At 42.3% G+C, this 21381-nt stretch overlaps 1 protein-coding gene across 1 annotated transcript in view; it reads left to right on the top strand.

The window, feature by feature from the left end:
- The window catches only part of igf1ra (insulin-like growth factor 1a receptor), a 129393-nt gene that overhangs the window by 93910 nt on the left and 14102 nt on the right, over positions 1 to 21381 (top strand). The window contains exons 3-16 of the mRNA XM_061774167.1: positions 1563 to 1863; positions 3015 to 3151; positions 3960 to 4104; positions 6939 to 7147; positions 7219 to 7345; positions 7860 to 8095; positions 8780 to 8947; positions 9173 to 9380; positions 16198 to 16484; positions 16554 to 16696; positions 17552 to 17717; positions 17795 to 17897; positions 19394 to 19464; positions 19541 to 19770. Of these exons, the coding sequence (XP_061630151.1) occupies positions 1563 to 1863; positions 3015 to 3151; positions 3960 to 4104; positions 6939 to 7147; positions 7219 to 7345; positions 7860 to 8095; positions 8780 to 8947; positions 9173 to 9380; positions 16198 to 16484; positions 16554 to 16696; positions 17552 to 17717; positions 17795 to 17897; positions 19394 to 19464; positions 19541 to 19770 (2531 nt within the window). The remainder of the gene's footprint in view (positions 1 to 1562; positions 1864 to 3014; positions 3152 to 3959; positions 4105 to 6938; positions 7148 to 7218; positions 7346 to 7859; positions 8096 to 8779; positions 8948 to 9172; positions 9381 to 16197; positions 16485 to 16553; positions 16697 to 17551; positions 17718 to 17794; positions 17898 to 19393; positions 19465 to 19540; positions 19771 to 21381) is intronic.

Genomic DNA, 21381 nt, shown 5'->3' with positions numbered 1-21381 from the left:
GATGGCTACTTGTGCACACAAGTCCCCGTAAAGAAAGTACAACTATGGATTATATTTTCACTCATCAAGGCAGCACTTCATCACCAAGCGCCCCAGTTTCAATTAGTGTCACAGATCACTACATGCACATACAGTGAAAATAATGCTTAAAATATCTACAAAAATAAAAATGTTACATAAAAAATACCAAAATATTAAAAAATAAAAATATATTAGATGAACAAAAGAATTTTTGTGGGGGAAAAAAATGAAAAATATTAGAAAATATCAAATTGTCACAAAAGAATACATAATGACACAAATAATGAAATAAAATTATATCAAAAACATAAATATAAGGAAAAAGAAAACGAGTGTTGGAGAGAAAAAAATAATTAAAAAAAAAAAACAAAATAGAAAATGACACAAAACTATTAGGCCAATAAAATTGTGTGTGTGTATGTGTGTGTGTATACACAGTGTATAACTAAATACATATTACAAGAAAAAATTCAATAAATGTATACTGTAAATGTATAAATGTGAAAATATTGGTCAAAAATTCAAGATATAATGAAAATATTTAGGCGGCACAGTGAACGACTGGTTAGAGCGTCAGCCTCACAGTTCTGAGGAGCGGGGGTTCGATCCCCGGCCCCGCCTGTGTGGAGTTTCCATGTTCTCCCCGTGCCTGCGTGGCTTTTCTCCGGGCACTCCGGTTTCCTCCCACATCCCAAAAACATGCGTGGTAGGTTAATTGACAACTCTAAATTGCCCGTAGGTGTGAATGTGAGTGTGAATGGTTGTTTGTTTGTATGTGCCCTGCGATTGGCTGGCTACCGGTTTAGGGTGTATCCCGCCTCCTGCTCAATGTTAGCTGGAAAAGGCTCCAGAACGCCCACGACCCTAGTGAGGAGAAGCGACTCAGAAAATGGATGGATGGATGAAAATATTTACACAAACTAAGAACAAATAATATGAAATGTGTGTATATATGTATATGTATATATATATATATATATATATATATATTATAGACTATGTGTAAAAATTAACCTGGATCCGTATCGTATATTGCATCCTCTTCTGCGTCATCGCAGTCTTCTTTCGCCGTTTGTGTGCTGTTGCAGCGCGTGCCATGTGAAAGGAGAATCCAGGCTGACATAATACTAGTAATTTTGCTTACTGTGTGAAGACCATGAGCAAATGCAATGTAAAGTGTACCATTGATAATCCCCCCAACCCCCCACCTCCGACCACGCTTCTCACAACAAACAAATGAGACGTTTCTATTATTCATGACGCCTTGCGGCTCTATTTGAAGCACAAACGGTCATTTCCCTATTTATTTTCTTCCCTCCGCGCCTGCAGGAACATTGTTATTTTCAAGAGGGTAACGTCACAGACTGTTTTAGTCTATTCACTTACCAGTAAACTTTTCACCCATTCAAACTGTGGACTATATTTACTACAAAGGTGCCATCTCCCAACGTCAATGTCAATGCCAGTCTCCATCGTGTGTGATTCAGTTTCTTCCGAACCTCACTGATTTCTTCCCTCCATCCTTTCTGTGTCTCCTCCAGTATGTCCCGGTCATTGCAAGCAGGCGTGCACTGACAAGGGTGAATGTTGCCATAGCCAGTGCCTGGGTAGCTGCACGGAAGCCCACAGCGACACGGCGTGCTCCGCCTGCCTCCACTACTACCACGAGAGCCGCTGCGTACCCGACTGCCCGCCCAACACGTACAAGTTCGAGGGCTGGCGCTGCATCACCATGGACCTGTGCTCCCAAGTGCACCTGCCCAGCGACGTTCACTTTGTCATCCACGAGGGCGAATGCATGCCCGACTGCCCCTCCGGCTTCGCACGGAACGAGAGCAACCGGTAAGGAAAAATGCATTTTGCTTCCGCTTCAGGTGGCATCCATGCGGACACGCCATGTCTGGTGTCCTGCTGCCTGCTCCTTGATGTACAAAAAAAATACTTTTGTTCTTGTCGGGCACTCCTCAGGATAGGACGCAGGGATGGGCAAACTTTTGTGCTTAAGGGACACATTTGAGTTTGAAAATGGACAGATAGGCCAGGTCATTTGTTGATGGATAAATAAATAAATGGGTTAAAATGTATGTAAAATAGCAGAAGCTGGTCTACGTCATACCTCTCACCCAGACACACACACACACACACACGCACAGACTCATTGACATCATGAGCCACCCCATCAGGTCCTGCCTCTTAAAGGCACAGACACTACAATACGTAAAATATTTTCTATACATTTTATGCTTACATTTTGATTTTGGCATTCAGATACATTTAAAATGTGTTCAAAAAGGTTTTTCTTTTAAGTGTAAATGTGTTTAAAGTGGGACGATACAACTATATAAAAAGTGTTTTGATATATCCCTATATTGATTGCAATAAACAGGGGTTCACTGTATATAAAATTGGTTCCTTTCCTTTCCTTCTTTTTTTTCAATTAATTGACCAATTATTTAAAGACAAGAATAAAATAAGTTTTAATCAAGTTAACCAATTTTAAATGTTTCGCAATTTAACATCACCCATCTGTCTAGTAGTCCAAATGTGGTTGCAATCAGACTAAATTCGATGAGCTCATCCTTGAAGGACACCGAGGAATGGCTAAAATGACCGTAAAATGGCCACTTCGAACCAAAATGGAAGGCTTCCTGTGTCTTTTTGGGCATGGCTTCTTGAGACTTCTTGGTGGATCTTCTCATAATAGGCATCCAATGACAGGGACACTGGCTTCGGGAGCTGAATTTTCAAATTCCACCCATACTCATTGAAAGTTTTCACAAGGATGAACACGCCTGCAACATTTGAGGTTTAAATTTCGGAAATGCTTCTTTATCCCCTTTATTTAACTTAAGAATCACAATGAAGCTATTTCAAGAGGGCCTTCACACCGCATGCTCGGGGCCTACCATCTAAGGCAGAGAATTAGATGTAAACATCTTGTCCTTGGCCACTCATTGAACCCTCCACTGTGTTTCTGCTCTTTTGCTTTCCAGGATGTTGTGCAGCGCCTGTAATGGCTTATGCGATAAGATCTGCTCGACCTCTGTCATTGACTCGGTGAACGCCGCTCAGTCCCTGAAGGACTGCACCGTCATCGCCGGCAATCTGGACATCAACATCCGACACGGAAGTGAGTGTGCAGCAGTAGTCGCATGCCTGGGACGGCGGCGCAGACCTCAGCCAAGGCCCGACCAGCGCTAAATTGTGCACCTTGTGCTCATTATACTGCACTTTGTGTCCATAAGTTGAAAACGGAAATTCAGTTAACCTTGCAAATGCAGACGCACACCTGACGAAATGGCTGAAAATGCTAAGTAAAATGGGAATTTAATGCCGTTGAAGGCTTGTGAGTGGCAGGTGCAGTCTACCAGCTCACCCGCGATCCTTATGAGGACAGAGGACAAGCCCTATAGAAAATAGATGGATGGACACCATTTTATGCCCATTTTCCCCAGCATGCCTCTCTAGAAAAGTGGGGAAATTTAAATAATTTTAATAATTCAATTTAAAAATGAACCTTTCGCTTTTGCTAGTATGTTAGACTACTCCCGTCTCCGACCTTGTACAGAGGCACGGGTGGACGATTTTCAAATTTAAACTTCTTTCGGACTCTTATGATCAATAATGTTTTTTGTTTAGTCTATGACTGTCCCTTGGACCGCTGGTCTGCAATCATGCATTGCTACTCCAAGCTTCAGGGTCGCAAAAAGTAAACATTTGACAGTCTGCGCAACATTTATCATATGATTTTGTCTGTATGGCTCATCTCATATGATGAAGCTTAAACACAAGAGTGCCTAATTGGGTGTCTGCATGAAGCGTGAGCGTCACTGCCACAGAAGTCCCCTGGTTGTTGTCCTAATATGGTTTTCATCTGCTGTGTGTGTGTGTGTGTGCGTGTGTGTGTGTGTGTGTGCGTGTGTGTCTGCGGTCCCCAGATAACATAGCGTCTGAGCTGGAGAGCTTCATGGGCCTGATCCAGACGGTGACGGGCTACGTGAGGATTCGTCACTCCCACACACTTGGATCTCTGTCTTTCCTCAAGAGTCTGCGTTACATCAACGGGGAGGAGCTCATGGACAAGTAAGTCCCCTGTGTGTGTGTGCGTGTGGGCGTGTGGGCGCGCGTGCGTGTTAGGGGGGAACTGGGGCAATGAAAGGTCACGAGTGAAGAGGTTGCCGACAATGTTATCAAAGGAGATACATCAAGTTCTCGAGTGAGTGTCAGGACTCAAACTGAACGTGTGAATAAAGTACATAAAGAGGTCGCATTGACAGCTATTGTTTTTGTTGATATTTAACAACATGTTTCCAGGGCTCTTGGAAATAGTATGTTAAATTTTGAAAAGTGCTGACATTTTACCAAGAGTGATTTTAAGTCCCTGGCAACAATTTCTTTAAATGCTATCTGACTGAATAGCTCATTTGATGAATGCAAAATAAATAATTTTAATTAAAATGAACATCTCCCTTATATTTATATTAATTGTGCTGGATTTGTTTTTAAAAAAAGGGTATGAAGCAAAATCACACTTTTTAAGAATCAATATTCTATTGGGGGAAAAGTATTAATTAGAACAAATAATAGTCCAGCATAGCGCTAGTTAGGGTTAACCTTACAGACTCTACACCCATTCTAACAGGCTTGCTAATCACCTGTGTCCCGACTTGCTCGAGTGTGAACTGTCATTAAAAGCTCAAATAGTAATCTATGTTTCTAGAAAGAGTGATGGCGCCTATGCCGTTAGGGTGAAGGCCGTCCGCCCTCATCAAACCGAGTGTCCTCCAGAACGAAGGCCAGTTACTTACAAACTGCAGTCCCTGTTCGCTACAGAAGCTAGCCAGCCACCAGTTAAGTCAGAATAATCAGCTAACCTCTCATCATTGCATCTTGCAGGCAAGGGACCAGAGACAATTACTTGATGCCAAGACATCTTTCTGGCGTCCTAGTCCTGGCTATGTTCCTCATCCTTGTATCATTGGAGTCGACATGTATCACTACATCGAAGTAGCTAGTGTTGTTAGCCCCACGCTGGTGTCTAGGCTTAATGCGAATCAGCTCCCTGAGGCTAGTGTCAATATCACATGGTCTGGCCCCAAGAATACACATTACAGTGGCTGGGTTTTAAGCTTGAGGTTACAAGTGATGGAGTCACCTATGACTAATGTGCGGGAGCCAGTAGATTGAGTAGGAATGGAACTAGCTAAAGGAATGAATATGTTTTTCCTCTGAACAGCATCGCCGCTGTTAGGTAGCCACTTGGGCCTAATGCTAACAGGGCTAGTAGGTCGGCTACAACCTACACTATAAGGTGTGCCCGCCACATATACAGTTACCCGTTCTGCTCTAGTTGGCGGACACGTCCCTCTCACAGGGAAAGCCTTTCAAGGAGAAGGGTGCAAGTTGTGCATGAGTCCATACTCACGTTTATTTGGTCTGAGTTTGGAGGTGAAGTCTGTGGGATAGCCGATGAGCCTCGTTGGTGTCCGGCAGGGATGTGGCCTCGAAAACAGGGCTACTTTTCTCTCAAAAATTCAAAATAGTCTCAAAAAGTAACAACAAAAGTAAAATTAAAAAATGTAAGTCGACGAGTGGAAAGCGTTAAGAATTCGTCTCTCAGACGCACACAGCATCGTGTGACTGGAGCAGCGTCTGGAGCGGCGTCTGACATCACTTTAGTTCCCAACGTCCTGCCTGTCGTGGTATGGAAGAGGTATCACCCAGTTCGTCTGTGACATTGAAATTTGTAAACCACTGTACTGACTAACAGATCCCTGTAGATGGCAGTGTTGCATCGCGTTGGATCTGAGACCAGCACAGCGTTTGAGTTGAAGATAACGATTAGAGAGTGAATCTCGGCTTGTCACATCGATTATGAGCGAAATGGCAAAACGTCGCTGACATGCAATCAAGAGTATGAATATGTATGGTATAAACAGAGTATGTGTCGCTGTAGTTAGTCGAAAGTGTGAGTCGCAAGCGTGATCAAAGATGAAAGACGCAGTTCATTGAGTGAACGCCATGTAAAAAAAGTCACACTGGGACCATGCGGTGAGTCAGCATTGCTCACGGCACGTTTCTTAGTTAGTTGTATATCTGTAAATACATTATTGTCATCCAAATCCATTTCTGTCTTGTTTTTGTTTTATAGTTTTGTTTTATAGCTTCAGGTGTCACTACAGCAAAAAATACTAGCGTCAGGCACTTGTTTTGCTTAAAGGTCCCGTATTTTGCCAAACCAACTTTGTCCTCGTATTTTGGATGTATTGTCGTCTCTATGGTGCATCATTAAACGTGAGCTATGAATTAAAATTGTCCATGCATTCCTGAGTTAGACATTTTTCTGCCGAGATGCCTGAAATCAGGCCATTCGAATTTCTCGAGCTTATCTACATCACTAGCGAAGAGCTCCGCCTACCTCTCCGCTCGTGAACCAGCTCTGTCAAAACGTGTGCTCTTACAAGTGGGTCTTCTACACGGTAGGAACCAATCAGAGGAAAGGGGGCGGTCTCAGCCAAATATGGACAAAGCGGATACAAAACTGGTCAAAAATGAATGTAACTGTCAGAGGGGCCTTTTCTGGACACTGTAAGGACAAATCCAAGTTGTTTTTTGAAACGAAATTGATACTTTTATACTAAGTCCATGTTAGAAAGTCACACTATGAAGGTCTAAATAGACAAAATACGTGAGCTTTAATGTGTTCCTTATCACAAAAAGCTAGTTTTCTTTGCTTTTGGCTAAAGAATGGAAAATGCTAGAAACAAACTTTTTTCTGTGGGGCTTGAAAGATCAAGCAAAGTGGTCTAAAATGGCTGGTGATATGGGTAACTCTGCTTTGAAACGGCTGGCAGGGAATGAGTTAAATAGCAAAATTTTCCCTTTCCATTTAAAACGGTCTTTGTGTCTGTCTTTAGGATGTATTCCTTCTCTGCCATCAACAACCAGCACCTGCACGATCTGTGGGACTGGACTCAGCACAACCTGACCATCCGGGCAGGACGCCTCTTCTTCCGCTTGAACCCTAAACTTTGCATGTCCGAGATCCACATGATGTGGGAGAAGACGGGCGTCACCGACAAGCCAGAGGAGGGTGACTTCCGCAACAATGGTGAAAGAGCTAGCTGTGAGTATTGGAGTATTCTTAACCGGCGGGTGATCAGTGAACGTCTTACCGATGCTCCGTGATGTTTCCAGGTGAAAGCCACATCCTCAAGATCTTGTCCAACAGCACGTCCAGCTACACCATCCGTCTGACATGGGAGCGCTACCAGCCGCGGGATTACAAAGGCCTTATCAGTTTCATGGTCTACTACAAGGAGGCGTAAGTGCTCCGAAAGATGGCTCATTTTCCTGTACAACACTGTCATTACGTATAAATAGCTCAACATTGAGGCTTGATGAAGGGTTTTCATACAAAAGCCTATTCTATGTTGGGACAACATTTGTTTATGCTTGCTTTGCATAACTTTATGCGCGTTTCACTGCCAACTGGCAACTGGAAGAAAAGAAAAAAGAAAAAAAAAACATCGGTTGATTTTTCTTGTTCTAATTTCAGAATAGTCGCCATGATATTTGCACCATCAGTGTTTATTTTCTTACATCCCGGCCTTGATTACTGCTGAGAATTTCACAAGGGCTGACTGGAAGTTTGGAATGTTTTTATTTTTTCCTTTAACAGAGACAGCAAATACACATTTGTAAATAATGAGCTAAAAAAAAAAAGCGCTTTCAAGGCGAACGGTGTCTGCAGACATAACCTAGAATTAGTTTTATTTTCGAACCAAAGAACGAGCAGATGTCATTGCCGTGACCATGTTTTTGTGCTCCCTCGCCAGCCCTTCTCAGAACATTACCGAGTTTGACGGTCAGGATGGCTGTGGCTCCAACAGTTGGCACATGGTGGACGTGGATCTTCCTCAGGATAATAATACTGACCCCAAAGTCGGCATTCACCACCTCAAACCCTGGACCCAGTATGCTATTTTCGTCAAGGCCATTACCCTGCGGGTAGAGGACAAACACATTCCCGGTGCAAAGAGTGACATCATATACATTCGCACGCGCCCATCACGTAAGTCCCAGACACCACACTAACATCAAACTATTTCTTGCTACCCCTCTTGACCAGTGTTTCCCAAGCTAGGCACATATTTTACATTTGAAAAATACACCTGGGGTTAGGGTCTAACAGTGTAATCAACAGGTTGTTAGACAGATACAGAGAGACTGGAAGAGTCGCAGAATGCCATACAAGTGACCGTCCTTTGAAATGTATTGGTTAATTTCAAACCTTTGTTTAAATCTCAAAACATCACTCAGGGCAAGCTCTCATTTTCAATAATGTCGAGAGGACATAGTCTCGAAACAGAAACAGTCGTAAAACTAACATTATTCAAAAGTTACTTTCAAAAGCTTAATAGTTCATAAATCATATCATTGAAATGTTACATGGTAACAGTTGTGTTGAGTTCGAGTGAGCAAAACTCAAACAAGTTGTGAATTTTGCCATTCAGCTCCTTGTTAAAGAACAGCAAAACATTGAACATGTCCATTCAACTATCAAGGTTTAATTCCATTCTAGCGTTGTCTTGAAAGCCCAGTATTCCTAAGTTTTTATAAAATGTGTTTGTCGTAAATTAATGAGATTTTTGTAAAAAATTAGGTGAAATGGGATCATTTCTTCCAGCACACCTGATAATCTCTCATACTATGCATTTACTAATGTGCTCTTGCCAACGCACCTTGTCCGCTACAGTGCCGACAGTGCCCAAAGACCCTCGTGCCTTTGCCAACTCCTCCACCAAGCTGCTGATCAAGTGGTCGCCGCCGCTCTTTCCCAACGGCAACCTGACCTACTACCTGGTCCGCTGGCAGCAGCAGCCGGAAGACAGAGAGCTCTATCTTCACAACTACTGCTCCAAAGGTCCGTATGATTCCCTCATGTGACTGTGTGATCAAAGTCAGCAGAGTTCTCGTGGAATTCCAAATTGTGTGGCCTCAGGGACATTTTGACTTGACTTTGACTTCCACTGTATCAAGATTTAGGAGCACTGTCTGTGGGTTTGAAGCTTCCGAAGAACCAATCTAGATACTTGGATGCAGCTTTTACGGAAAATGGTTGTAAAGACTTTTTTCTCTTCCAAACCAGAGCTGAAGATCCCGATCCGGATCCCAGCAATGGGATTTGCGGACATGGAGGAAATAACCAAGCCCACCAAGTCGGATCTTTCGGGGCCCAAGAAGGGTCCTTGCTGTGTTTGCCCCAAGACGCCCGAGGAGAAGGACCGGGAGAAGGACGACCGTGTCTTCTTGAAGCTCTTTGAGAACTTCCTTCACAATGCCATCTTTCTGCAGAGGTACAGTTACATTAGTCCCCTTGGGCGGGATCCAGTCGTGCCGGGGCATTAAATAGACCAGGACAGTGCAGGCCCTTCCTTTAGATAAAGAGACACGTTGAGCTGAGCAGTATCCAAAAGCCCTCCTTAGCTGCCTTTTTGGTTCCCACAACAACCGATGGCACGGAGGGCATTTGGACGTGTTGGGCGGCGATTCTGGGGGCACCACAAACGAAGGTGGCGAGAGAGAGGAGATTAACTCATTCACTGCCAGCCGTTTCCTGAACCCCGAGACTGCCAGGCATTTTCGAGCAATTTCACTGATTTTCCAAGCCCCACAGAATATTATGTACTATGAGGATGTAAACACAAAAAACACCAAATGAAAGATCAGACTCTATTCTTTCATCAGAAAAAAAGGTTTGTCTCTAGGTTATACTGTTCTTTAGTAATCAGCAGTCAAATATAGGCTACTTTCAGCCAAATCTGTTTCTGGAGGAAAAAAATGGAGAAAACAGCCTTTTTGTGAAAGCAGACACATCAAGCAGAACAATGACTTTGACACCAATATTTTTTTCTTTCGTGAAAATCTCAAACATCTGAACATAAAACAACACTGAGAAAGTACTTTTGACAGAAAAATAATTTATTATATAACTATGTACAGAATTTACATTAGACAAAAATGCATGAACAAATGGGGCTCCCACACTTACTTTTTTCCTCCAAATTTATAATTTGTAATTTATTATTATCTTGCGCATAAAATCTAGCAAGGTTTTATACACATCTTATTTTATTCTTCTGTTGGCAGTGAATGGGATCTTGTGTGGTTGTCATTCTCCTTGAAACCTGTCACTACTTCTGCTCAAAGCAGAACCTGTGCAGTTTAGAAATATAACTATTACTATAAAATACATTGTTGCAATTGCTGTCGTGGGATGTGGAGAAAAAAAGATTTCAATTACCTTTTTGTCTGCACTGCCTATTGGAATGGGAGTCGAACGTCTGCTGGATGCATAACCTGTAAGTTTTAAAAAATACATACAATTACTAGAGAAAACTTTTTATCGACGACGTGTTTTGCAAGGGTAAAAAAAAAAATTACTTCTTCGTAATCCTAAAAGACGCTCGACTCGCGGGTGTTGAATTCCTGAAAGATTTACGAAATGGAAAATTCTAATTAGTACTGGCAACAGATGTTACATTGTAATGTGAACTAGTGGGACTAAAATATGTTTTTATGTAACAAGAATTGAAGGAGCGTCTTTGCTCGCTAAATGTAGCTAACGCGAGCTGCAAACGAGTTACCTTCGTCTTCACCTTTGTCTTCGTCGGACGAAGCTCGGAATGAAGCTCGTCTGGCTATCCAAAAGGGAGTTCATTATCTGATGATTCCGGATCCCGTTTATTCAAATCCTGGTTGGCAGATGATCAGCCAGCAAGCGGCCGAGAGCATCTTGCCATATGTATGGGTCGGCATTTTGCGCGATCGCTCTCAGACCGTCATCCCTTATTCCCCGCGTGATCTAAAGCGTCATTCCTGTTGGTCGCCGGAATATTTTTCTTGCCTTGGCGCAATAAATGTCTAGTACCGAAAGCTTTTTTGTTTTTTTTTGGATTTTTTTTCATTTTGTCTTCTCTCTTTTCCGCCATTATGTTGTCTCTTCTCACTGTCTCTTGTACCCCGCCAGCCCGCCCCCTCCTTCCTCTTCCTCTTCTTCTTCTGGGGGAGGGAAATTCACCTCAAGGCATTGTTGCCCTCTACAGGGTGCCAATCCTCATTGCAGTCATCCAATGCTTGACGATCAATGCTTGACGACCACACATAAACTGCACAAGACCCTCCCCCACCCATCCCTGTTAAAAAACGCCATTGACGTTTTTAGATGGCATTGGCAGGGAATAGATGCATTCTTAATGAATGAGTTAACCAGTCTGAAGGGTCTACTTTGGCTGCTCGCTCTTAAGGCCGCTTGTTTGTTCTCCCGCAACACTCACCGTCATCTGTGTGGTGTTAACTTTGCTGGTGGCTGCGGTTATTTCACATCATTTCTACGACTTCCCCTCTCATGCACTTCACATCGATGCGGACAAACAATACAGGTGTCTGCAAATGACTTCAATCCATCACAGCCTCGACACACTTGTCGGTTGATCTGATGAGCACTCAGTAGGTATCTTATAAATCCATATTGTACGCCATGCCGCCGCGCCGCCAAAGATCATTAATCCAAGTCTTGTCCTTTTTTTTTTCTCTCTATCCCTGACTCTCATGGGGAGTTGGATCGATGTGGCTTCTGAAGAAGGAATGATAAAATGTGGCTTTGTATTGTAACTGAGATCATATCCTCCTCCTTGACTGGCTGTTTGGATGTGTTACAGTATAGATGTTCTCTTGAGGGGAAACACAAAGGCTGGAGGAAAATTTCCAGTCTGCATCCATTTCCTCCATTTGGATGTCAACCTTTCCATGTTAATTTTTTTGTTTCTTTGTTACGTGTCTGTCTGACTAATACCTTTTTTAATATCCCACAAACTATCATCCCATCCATACTTTTTTTTAATATACCACAAACTATCATCCCAAAGCAGTTTATCTTTTAAAACTCATCATTACCCTTAAGAATAAATAGCTTTCAGATCATTTGATTTCAGAAAAATGCACCAGACTCACGCCTAAACTTGCCTGTAAATAGTCTGATTCATCCAGGTCTTCACATTTTCAGGTCGTTGATTTGAAGGTAACTGGACTGTTCTGGTTGTCTTTGGAGACATTTCACCTCTCATCCTGGCAGGCTGCATCAGTTCATGCACATAGGCTGGATAGGACAGTTCTGGCCTGAGTGTTGGTGTGTAAGCCCAACTATTTATAAGTTAAAGGCACGCCCCGACCACAAATGGTATCACACTTTTGGGATGCAAAACGACAACCGTTAAGATGCATTGAAGAGAGGCCTCTGCCACCCCACAAAAGTTGTTTGCAGGGGCTCAATTATTGGGGGTCTTTGGAAGGAATGAACAGCATTATACGTGGGAGATAGTTGGTGTCACAAGCCTCCTCCTCAGTTTAGAGATGTGTTATCAACCTTAATGTAGATGGTCTCTCTCTCACTACTCTTTCAAACCATCCGTCTTCTCTGCCCACAATATGTACAATTGTGTCCTAAAAAAATGCTCCTTCTCTTTGAGGTTGCAACCACTGTAGTAACTCTCTGTAATGTTCGCCAACAACCCAGGCTAAACTTAGCTCCTCCCCATTATACAAAGATGTTAGTCTTTCAGTCGAGGTGTATCACTTCAATATACTTGCTTCACGCTAATTACTTTCTTTTGTGCTTGTCCTCGGTTTGGGTCACAGGTGAGCTGGAACCTATACCAGCTGACAATCACAGGCCATAGACAAACGACCGTTCACATAAAATTCACAAGCACGCAAGCAAGCAAGCATGTACAGAAGATTCATACCCATAACCTAAGACTATAACATTGTGCTGCTTTTCATAGATTAGATGTCATTCAAAATACAGTAAACAGTTGAATGGAACCTGATTGGTTTGTAGAGCAACTATTGGGAGTCATTGTAATCATCTACAACCATGCATTTCTTCTCTCAGGTCAGCTTTATGCATCTGTACATTGGCAGCAAGTCCTTTTATTTTCCCCTCCTGGAGCAGAGACATTGCCAAAAAATGTACATCTAGATTGTAAAAGAATGAGGAAAGCGCCCCATTGCGACGTCTAGTGAACTCTAGAAGATAAACACAAAGAAGGAAAAACAGATGAAGATGTTGCCTGTGTGCAACTAAGGCCCAGCGCTAATAATGTGTTCCCTGTTCGGCGGAAGGTGTCATCACGGCTTTCCTCTTAAGGATTCCATTACGTAAAGTTTGCTCTTTTTTTAGCGGGCCAGGTCACGACACTGGCTGTAGTAAGTCACTTAGCTGTAAGGTCAGGCGGTAGTCGGCTGACAACTAGCTCCTGATAACCGACACTGTTAAAGGGCCTCATCATCCCTCAGCTAAATTACAGTCATGCATTTGCATATATACATCACCGCTGTGTTATATTTGTAGTGGCTTTCTCTGGATTGTACCACACTACTTATAACTGCCAGCGAGGAATGTTAGCGTGTGTGTGAGACTGCTCTCTCCCAGCCATCAATTGTCCTTTTGTCTCTTCAAACACGTACCTTGTTGCACTTGACTCACAGTCATATTTAAAATCTCCAAAAGGGCTCCACTGGCAGAATGTTGTCTTCGTGGTTAGCACGTCTACCTCACAGTTCTGAGGTTCAGGGTTGGAATATCAACTCCGGCCTTTTGTGTTTGTTTTTTTTCCACGTTCCCTAACTTGCTCCCACATTGCAAAAACGTGTTAGGTTCAGTAAAGACTGTAAGTGTGAATCCGAGTGTAAATGCTTGTTTGTCTATAGGTGCCCTGTGACTGCCTGCCGACCAGTATAATGTGCGCCGTCTCTCGCCCAAAGTCAGCTCGGAGAGGCTCCAGCTCACACACCAACCTAATTGGGACAAGCACTATAGAAAATAAAAAGATGAATAACCACACACACGCGACATAAATGACAGAGTTCTACCTTGACAAGCTTTTCAGTGCTGTTCTTTGGTCTACTTATCATTTGCTGTTGCTGAATTCTGCTTGAACTGCACCAATGCTCCAGTTGCCAATGTTTTCTATTTCCATCCTTTTTACGTCTGATTGGTGAATTTTTCAGTTAATAGTTGTTAGGTTCCACAGAAAAAATTGCGAGTAGGCGGGGGTACACGTATATAATATACATATATACTGTATAATGCAATTGTAATTCAAGCTTGTGCCCCACATTTTCATGTTGAAAACCTCGAAGCGGTCATCAAACCTTGAATTCATACTCTGCCCACACTAGACAAGAGCTTTGCAATTTAGCATCACCCATCTGTCTAGGATCCCGGCTTGTGATTGGTGCTCATTTGGGCGAACTCCAGACTAGGAGGTTTGTCAAAGTATAATCCCTGGAATTCGCCCAAAATGGCAGCTTCAAACCAAAATGGTTCAATCCCTGTTCGATTTATGGCAAGGGTCCTTGAGACTTGAGACCTGTTATGATTTATGTTATAATAGGTGTCCACCCAATTTTGTGTCAATTGGTGAAGGGGGGGGATCATGTTGGGGACCCCTAAAATACACACACAAATTACACACATTTTCATCCATATACACGCCTTTTGAACATAATTGTCATTCGTCCACTTTATCTGGTAATATCAATATTTGTCATCTTAACGCGTTAAAAATAGCTTGAGTTTCTTGTCCAAGGGTTCTGTAATGACCATACGTCAACTTTGTCATTGCTGGGATCCATTTAGCTTTTCCCAAATGGTCAGAATCAAGAACTTTTTTTTTTTTTCCCCCCATCTTGAACAAGCCATTTGGAGCAACCGGCCTGCAGCGTTCACAGGTAACTGTTAGCTCGGAGCTCTGCTGCCCTCAGCACCTCTCTGCTTTCCGTAACGACCGCCTCCAGTTTCTGGCAGCTCGGCGCTACAAGCCTTGCTCCCGTCGGCTGTCGTCTTCATTCATCCGCTTCCACTTTGTCATTATGATTCAATAGCCTTCGTGTTTTGTTCCTCTATCGTACTACCAAATAATCTGTCTGCCTCGCTATGAGCCGTCTGACTTCATCCGGCTCCATTGCTCTGTGGGGAGTAGTATATAGCATCTGGACAAATGGCACACAGACACACATACACACGCGCACACACACACACGCGCACGCACAGTCATGCAAGCATGTCCAGTGAGATATTTAAGCTTTGTGTAAAACGCACATACACACATAAACAGTCAATTATGATTAGTTATAATTAGATGTTCTTGTCTCTTACAGTCAATTTCTACAAAGGAGGACAAGGACCACCCTGGGAAGAAAAAATAAAGATTAGAAATCTTTCAAGATAAAAAGTCAGATATCTTTTAGATAAAACGATCAAAAGTCATATTTTCAAGATAAAAGTATGCTTTTGAGATTAAAATATACATATATATTTTAGAGACAAAAAAATTAGTTTCAAGATAATAGATTGTGTATATTCCAGATTAAAGTTGTAATATACATTGCATAATATTGATGAAGAATGTATTACATTTTCAAGATGAAATTTGTATATTTTTAAGATTAAAAGCCAGTATTTTGTTTTTTCAAAAAAGACAGATTTTCAAGATAAAAAGTTATATATTTTCAAGTTAAAAGTCACATATTTTTGACATAAAGAGCAGATATTTTCAAGATAAGTACAGCATACTGTGTAGAAAAAAAGAGTCATATTTTCAAGATAAAAGTTGTATAGTTTCACGATTTAAGTCATTTATCAACTTTTTCCAGAAAACATACAGCTTGATTCTTGCAATGTTATGTTAATTGTAAAAGAGACCACGTTTTATCTCTAAAATATGACTTTATTTTCATATTATAACATTAAACTTGAAAATATACTACTTTGTGTCTAAAAAAAATTTATTACAACTTTATTATATATATATATATATATATATATATATATATATATATATAATATAATATAATATAATATATCTAATTTTGAAAATATTACTACTTTTTATCTATTCTTGTGATACTATAACATTAATTTTGAAAATATGATACTTTTGTTCAGAAAATATTTTAAAAATTGTTTAGATGACGTTATTCTTGTAATTTTGTATCACTCTCCTGGAGTTTTTTTTTTTTTTTTTTTTCTCAAGTGTAGCCCTAATACTTTTTCGTAATTTTGACTCGCACTTCCAGTCATTGAATTGGGTTTGTTCTGCGGTTTTCCAGACCTCAAGAGCGTCGCCGTCGGGACCTTTTCGGCCTTGCAAATGGTACCGCGTTACACGAGGGCGCCGGCAGGGGCAACGCTACACTCGGCCCGAGCGTTAACAAAACGGATGGGATCCCTCCGATTATGGAATACCCGTTCTTCGAAGACAAGAGCACCTCGGAGGGCTTAGAGATCCCCAACTTGAGGCCCTTCACTGTCTACCATATCGACATCCACGCTTGCAATGAGGAGGTGGGCCACTGCAGCGTGGGCGCCTTTGTCTTTGCTAGGACCAAGCCTGCAGGTGGGAATCTATAGGAATATAATAGCCTCGTTAGGTACTTCATCACGTTCAAGTGTGTTTTTTGCCCAGACAAAGCTGACGACATTCCCGGGAAAGTGCTCTACGAGAAGAACGACAAGACGGAAGGTTGCGTGCTGCTGCGTTGGCCAGAGCCCTTCATGCCCAATGGCCTCATCCTAATGTACGAGATCCAGTACCGTTTGGGGGCTGAGGTGAGTCAAAGTCACATTTAGTCAGTGGTGGGAAGTAACGAAGTACAAGGTGTCTGTACTTACGTGTTTTTCTGGCGACTTTTTTACTCTTACTTGTGACATTTGCAAACAGATACCTGTACTTTCTACTCCTTATTTACAGAATAGGTTCGTGACTTTTTCAGCCTCTTCGAATGACGGTTTGTGGGAACAAATGCACAAGACAGTGATCCTTTGATTTGGCCCAACTTACAAGTTTTGAGTTACATGATGTCTCTTAGTCAATTTTTTGCCATGTGTTTTGCGAGCCACAATTCAAGGTACACACAAGCTTCTGATATGCTGCCGCTTGAATGAATTTTAAAAAATGGAACAATCCGCTATATGCGGACTGTCACGTGACAAAACCCGGAAAACAGGTTAGCGGGCTTCCTGTGTATACTGCGCGAATGAGCATGACTCAGGTTGATGACATTATGTTTTTCATTTAAAAGAAAAAAAAAATTATATTTATGGCTGGTGTCTTTGGACAAAAGTAAAATACATGTATACTAATACGATATATGTAAACACGAAAAAACCCTAAACATCAGATATTTTATATTATCGTTGGTGGCTCTGTGGTGACATCTTGTGTTAAAAAGGTCACCAGGTTTTGCAGTTTGCGCCACACGTTTTGAGAAATGCACCAGCTGTAGTGCAAATGGTGATTCTGTTTGGAGAACTGCGTCAAAGCCAATGAGAAAAACAGGAAATACAAGTATTTTGGGTGACAAGCTTGGCCATGGGAAAAAAAGAATTCAACTGGAAAAGAAAGGTACCACTATATCTCTTTTTTTCCAAGCATATACCTCTATGTGCTTTGCTGCATTTCAGCCTGAGAAGCACGAGTGTGTGTCTCGCGAGCAGTATCGCAAGCACCGAGGGGCTCGTCTCACCAACCTGGGCTCGGGGAACTACTCGGCCTGCGTTCGAGCCACGTCTCTGGCGGGCAACGGCTCCTGGACGGAAAGCGTGTCATTCTACGTGCCTCCGCCCAAACGTAATGCAACGCGGTAAAATAGTAACTGTGAAGGCGGTAGTCCATCCATGCTGATTACTCCTGTTATGTCCTCACAGGAGACAACGATGTCACTCTCTATCTGGTCGTCATCATTCCCATCTTTGTGATTGTTTTCATCATTGGACTCAGCACCATCCTCTTCTTTGTCAACAAAAAGAGGCAAGTACTTTTCACCAAATATTGCCCCTTTATACCAGGAGTGGTAAAACCTTTGTGCTCATGGGCCACATTTGACTTTATAAATGGATTGATGGGCCTAGTCCTTCGTAGATGAGGTATTTTTTTAAAGAGTTAAAAAGTGAATGTAAAATATATGAAATAGTTCATTTTAATTAGTAGGCTACAATTTACAAATATTTAAGTTTTACATATGGATTTTTTAAATTAAAATAATACATTTTAAAAAGAAAGTAATTCATTCTCATTTTTAATGTGTATTTAATTCAATTCGAAATACATAAAACCATGTTGAATGTATATGTAAACCTTTTTTATTTGCAATAAATCAATTAAGCAATTGAATAAATGTTTTTTTAATTACAAAATGAATTTTGACTTTTGTACTTAAGTGCATTTCACAGTCAGTACTTTTTACTTTTAGTTAAGTAAAGGAGTTTAATCAGTAATTCTACTAATTCTTTTTGTACTGTATCTGTATTTGTTGTGAGTACTTTTGCCACTTATGATTGTTTAATATTTGTGGCTTAGCTTGGCTTATGGCTTATTTATGGCTTGGCTTTTCATAAAAATATTATCTGTAATTATGGCTATTACTGCATTAGCATAGTTTAGTGATAGACTACAGCGCCTCTGACTTGCGTACAAATTCAAGTGACGTTGCCTTAGGAATGGAACTCCATTGTAAACTGAGGGCCCCCTGTACTGACCACCTTCTATTGCTTTGTACACGGGGGAACGGTCATGCTGGAACAGAAAAAGCGCTTACCCCAATCTGTTCCCTATTGGGATGATAGAGTTGTGCAAAATGACTTGGTAAAATAAAGAAATAAAATCCATGGATTCCAGCAATCCCCAACCTTTTTCGCGCCACGGACTAGTTTCACTTAAAGCAATATTTTGACAGGCCATCACAGAAACAAATGAAAAAAAAATACATAATAATAATAAATACAATATAAAATAGACAACTCACCATTACGCCAAATGAGCCGGTCCCATCTTGAAGTAATGGGAGACAATGACACCCAAACTTTGTTACTTATTTCCAGTCTACGCCGTAATTTTATTTCGGTCGCCATCATTACAGAAAATCCAGCATCACAAAGATAGAATGTTGGTTATTTGCAGTTTTTAAGTTGTCACTTAAATGCAGCTTTCTTTTTCTTGGAAGTTGCAGGCTCTTCTTTTATATCATCATTTTACCTTGTCTGAAGAAGCTCTCCAAAGCGTTTGTTTTTTTACTCATCTTTGCTAGCTTGTGGGCTTCCTGTTTTACGACAGTTTCATGTGACCTAGATGAGCGGTTTGACGTGTACAGAGGCACAGGCAGATGCGCCTGATTTTCAAAATAAGACTCGGATAATCAATCAAATATTTTTTGGTTTTGTTTCTCAGTGTCAATTGTCCCGGTGGTTTCTGAGTCCATCCAAATATAACCTTAGACATTTCAATTGTACTGTATATTGTGTCAACAGGAATAGCGATCGACTGGGGAATGGAGTCCTTTACGCCTCAGTCAATCCAGAGTACTTCAGTGCTGCAGAGAGTAAGAACCATCCCCAAACAGCTAAGATCGTCTCATTTTGTGTACGTGGCTCTGACCTGCTGCTGTGGTGCGACAGTGTACGTCCCAGACGAGTGGGAGGTACCGAGGGAGAAGATCACCATGCACCGGGAGCTGGGCCAGGGCTCCTTCGGCATGGTGTACGAGGGCATCGCCAAGGGAGTGGTGAAGGATGAGCCCGAGACGCGAGTGGCCATCAAGACGGTCAACGAGTCGGCCAGCATGAGGGAACGCATCGAGTTTTTGAACGAGGCGTCCGTCATGAAGGAGTTCAACTGCCACCATGTGGTAAGCGCCCTGGAGAGGAAAAATAAAAATAAAGCAACACCCCCCAAAAAAAAAACGCCTGACGTAGATGCGGATGAATCATTGTGGCGCAACTATAAATAAACGTGACATCAAACACCGTTTCTCAAGATTTTGCAGGAGTTCAGCGGGTCACAAGCACTCCGTTTTTTGCAGCTTGAGGCAAGAATCAACCTCCTGGAGATGCAACCCTTAATCAGCGTGATCCGTGTCTCATAAACTGCCTTAAGGACGTTTTGTCATACAGTTCCCCAAGGAAAGATTTTTCTTAAATTTCTTTCAAAATGCTTACGCTGGGAGAAATAAATCACAGGGAATCTGAGCACTTTTGTGTGTGGATTACCATTTTTAAGAATCGTGAAGGAACCGTGTAATTCACATTTGGTCATCCTTAATGTGGCAGCAGGGGTGATTGGATTGAGACAGGAAGTCAGGCTCCATTGGATCTTACCTCAAGCCAACCTTGATTTATCACCATCTACTGTAACTACTGCATCCTGGATGAGTCGTCAATGAATCACAATGCAGTGTGCAGACAGACAAACAACCATTGACACTCATATTCACGGTGGTGACCAATTTAGAGGCTCCAGGGAAAATCTGAGCTGAGGTTTGAACATGAAGTTTTGACTGTGAGGCTGAAGTGTGAACCAAATGCATACAAACTCTAACCCATTTCTAATCCTAAAATGTAAAGGTCGCAGTATGGTTTCTATGGGACTTGAAACCGTTACATTTTTAGAAAATAAATATCACCTAACCTTGACTCTCGCCCTAACTCTAAACCTTCTGTGTGTTCAATCTGGAATTGAGAGATTAAAACATTTAATATTAAAAACTCCCCTCACCCTAGCCCTTAGGATTTGTACACATTTGGAAAGAGACATTTGTTTTGCCCCTCCTTGAGCCGTCACCTTATCATGGTGGAGGGGTTTGTGTGCCCCCAATGATGAGGAGCTAAGGTGGCTCTGAGGTGGGCTCTCCTATCTCTGGTGTTGAGGTCACCGAGGTGGTTAAAAAGCTCCTCGGTGGCTGTGATCTCCAACTCTGACTGGAGCGGTTCGCAGCCGAGTGTGAAGCGGCTGAGAGGAGAATCAGCACCTCCAAAACTAAGACCATGGTCCTCAGTGAGAAAAGGCTGGCGTGCCCTCTCTGGGTCGGGGATGAGATCCTGCCACAAGTGGAGGAGCTCAAATATCTTGGGGTCTTGTTCACGAGTGAGGGAAGAATGGAACGGGAGATCGACAGGTGGATTGGTGCACCGTCTGCAGTGATGCGGACTTTGTATCGATCCGTCGTGGTGAAGAAGGAGCTAAGCCGAAAAGCGAAGCTCTCGATTTACTGGTCGATCTACGTTCCTACCCTCACCTATGGTCACGAGCTGCGTGTCGTGACCGAAAGAACAAGATCCCGGATACAAGCGGCCGAAATGAGTTTCCTCCGCAGGGTGTCCGGGCCCTTAGAGAGAGGGTGAGAGGCTCGGTCATCCGGGAGGGGCTCAGAGTAGAGCCGCTGCTCCTCCGCATTGAGAGGAGCCAGATGAGTTGGCTGGGGCATCTGGTTCGGATGCCTCCCGGACACCTCCCTGGTGAG

Source organism: Phyllopteryx taeniolatus, chromosome 5, assembly GCF_024500385.1.
Source record: "Phyllopteryx taeniolatus isolate TA_2022b chromosome 5, UOR_Ptae_1.2, whole genome shotgun sequence".
Taxonomy (NCBI): Eukaryota; Metazoa; Chordata; class Actinopteri; order Syngnathiformes; family Syngnathidae; genus Phyllopteryx; species Phyllopteryx taeniolatus.
This window is presented reverse-complemented; position numbering and strand designations above follow the sequence as displayed.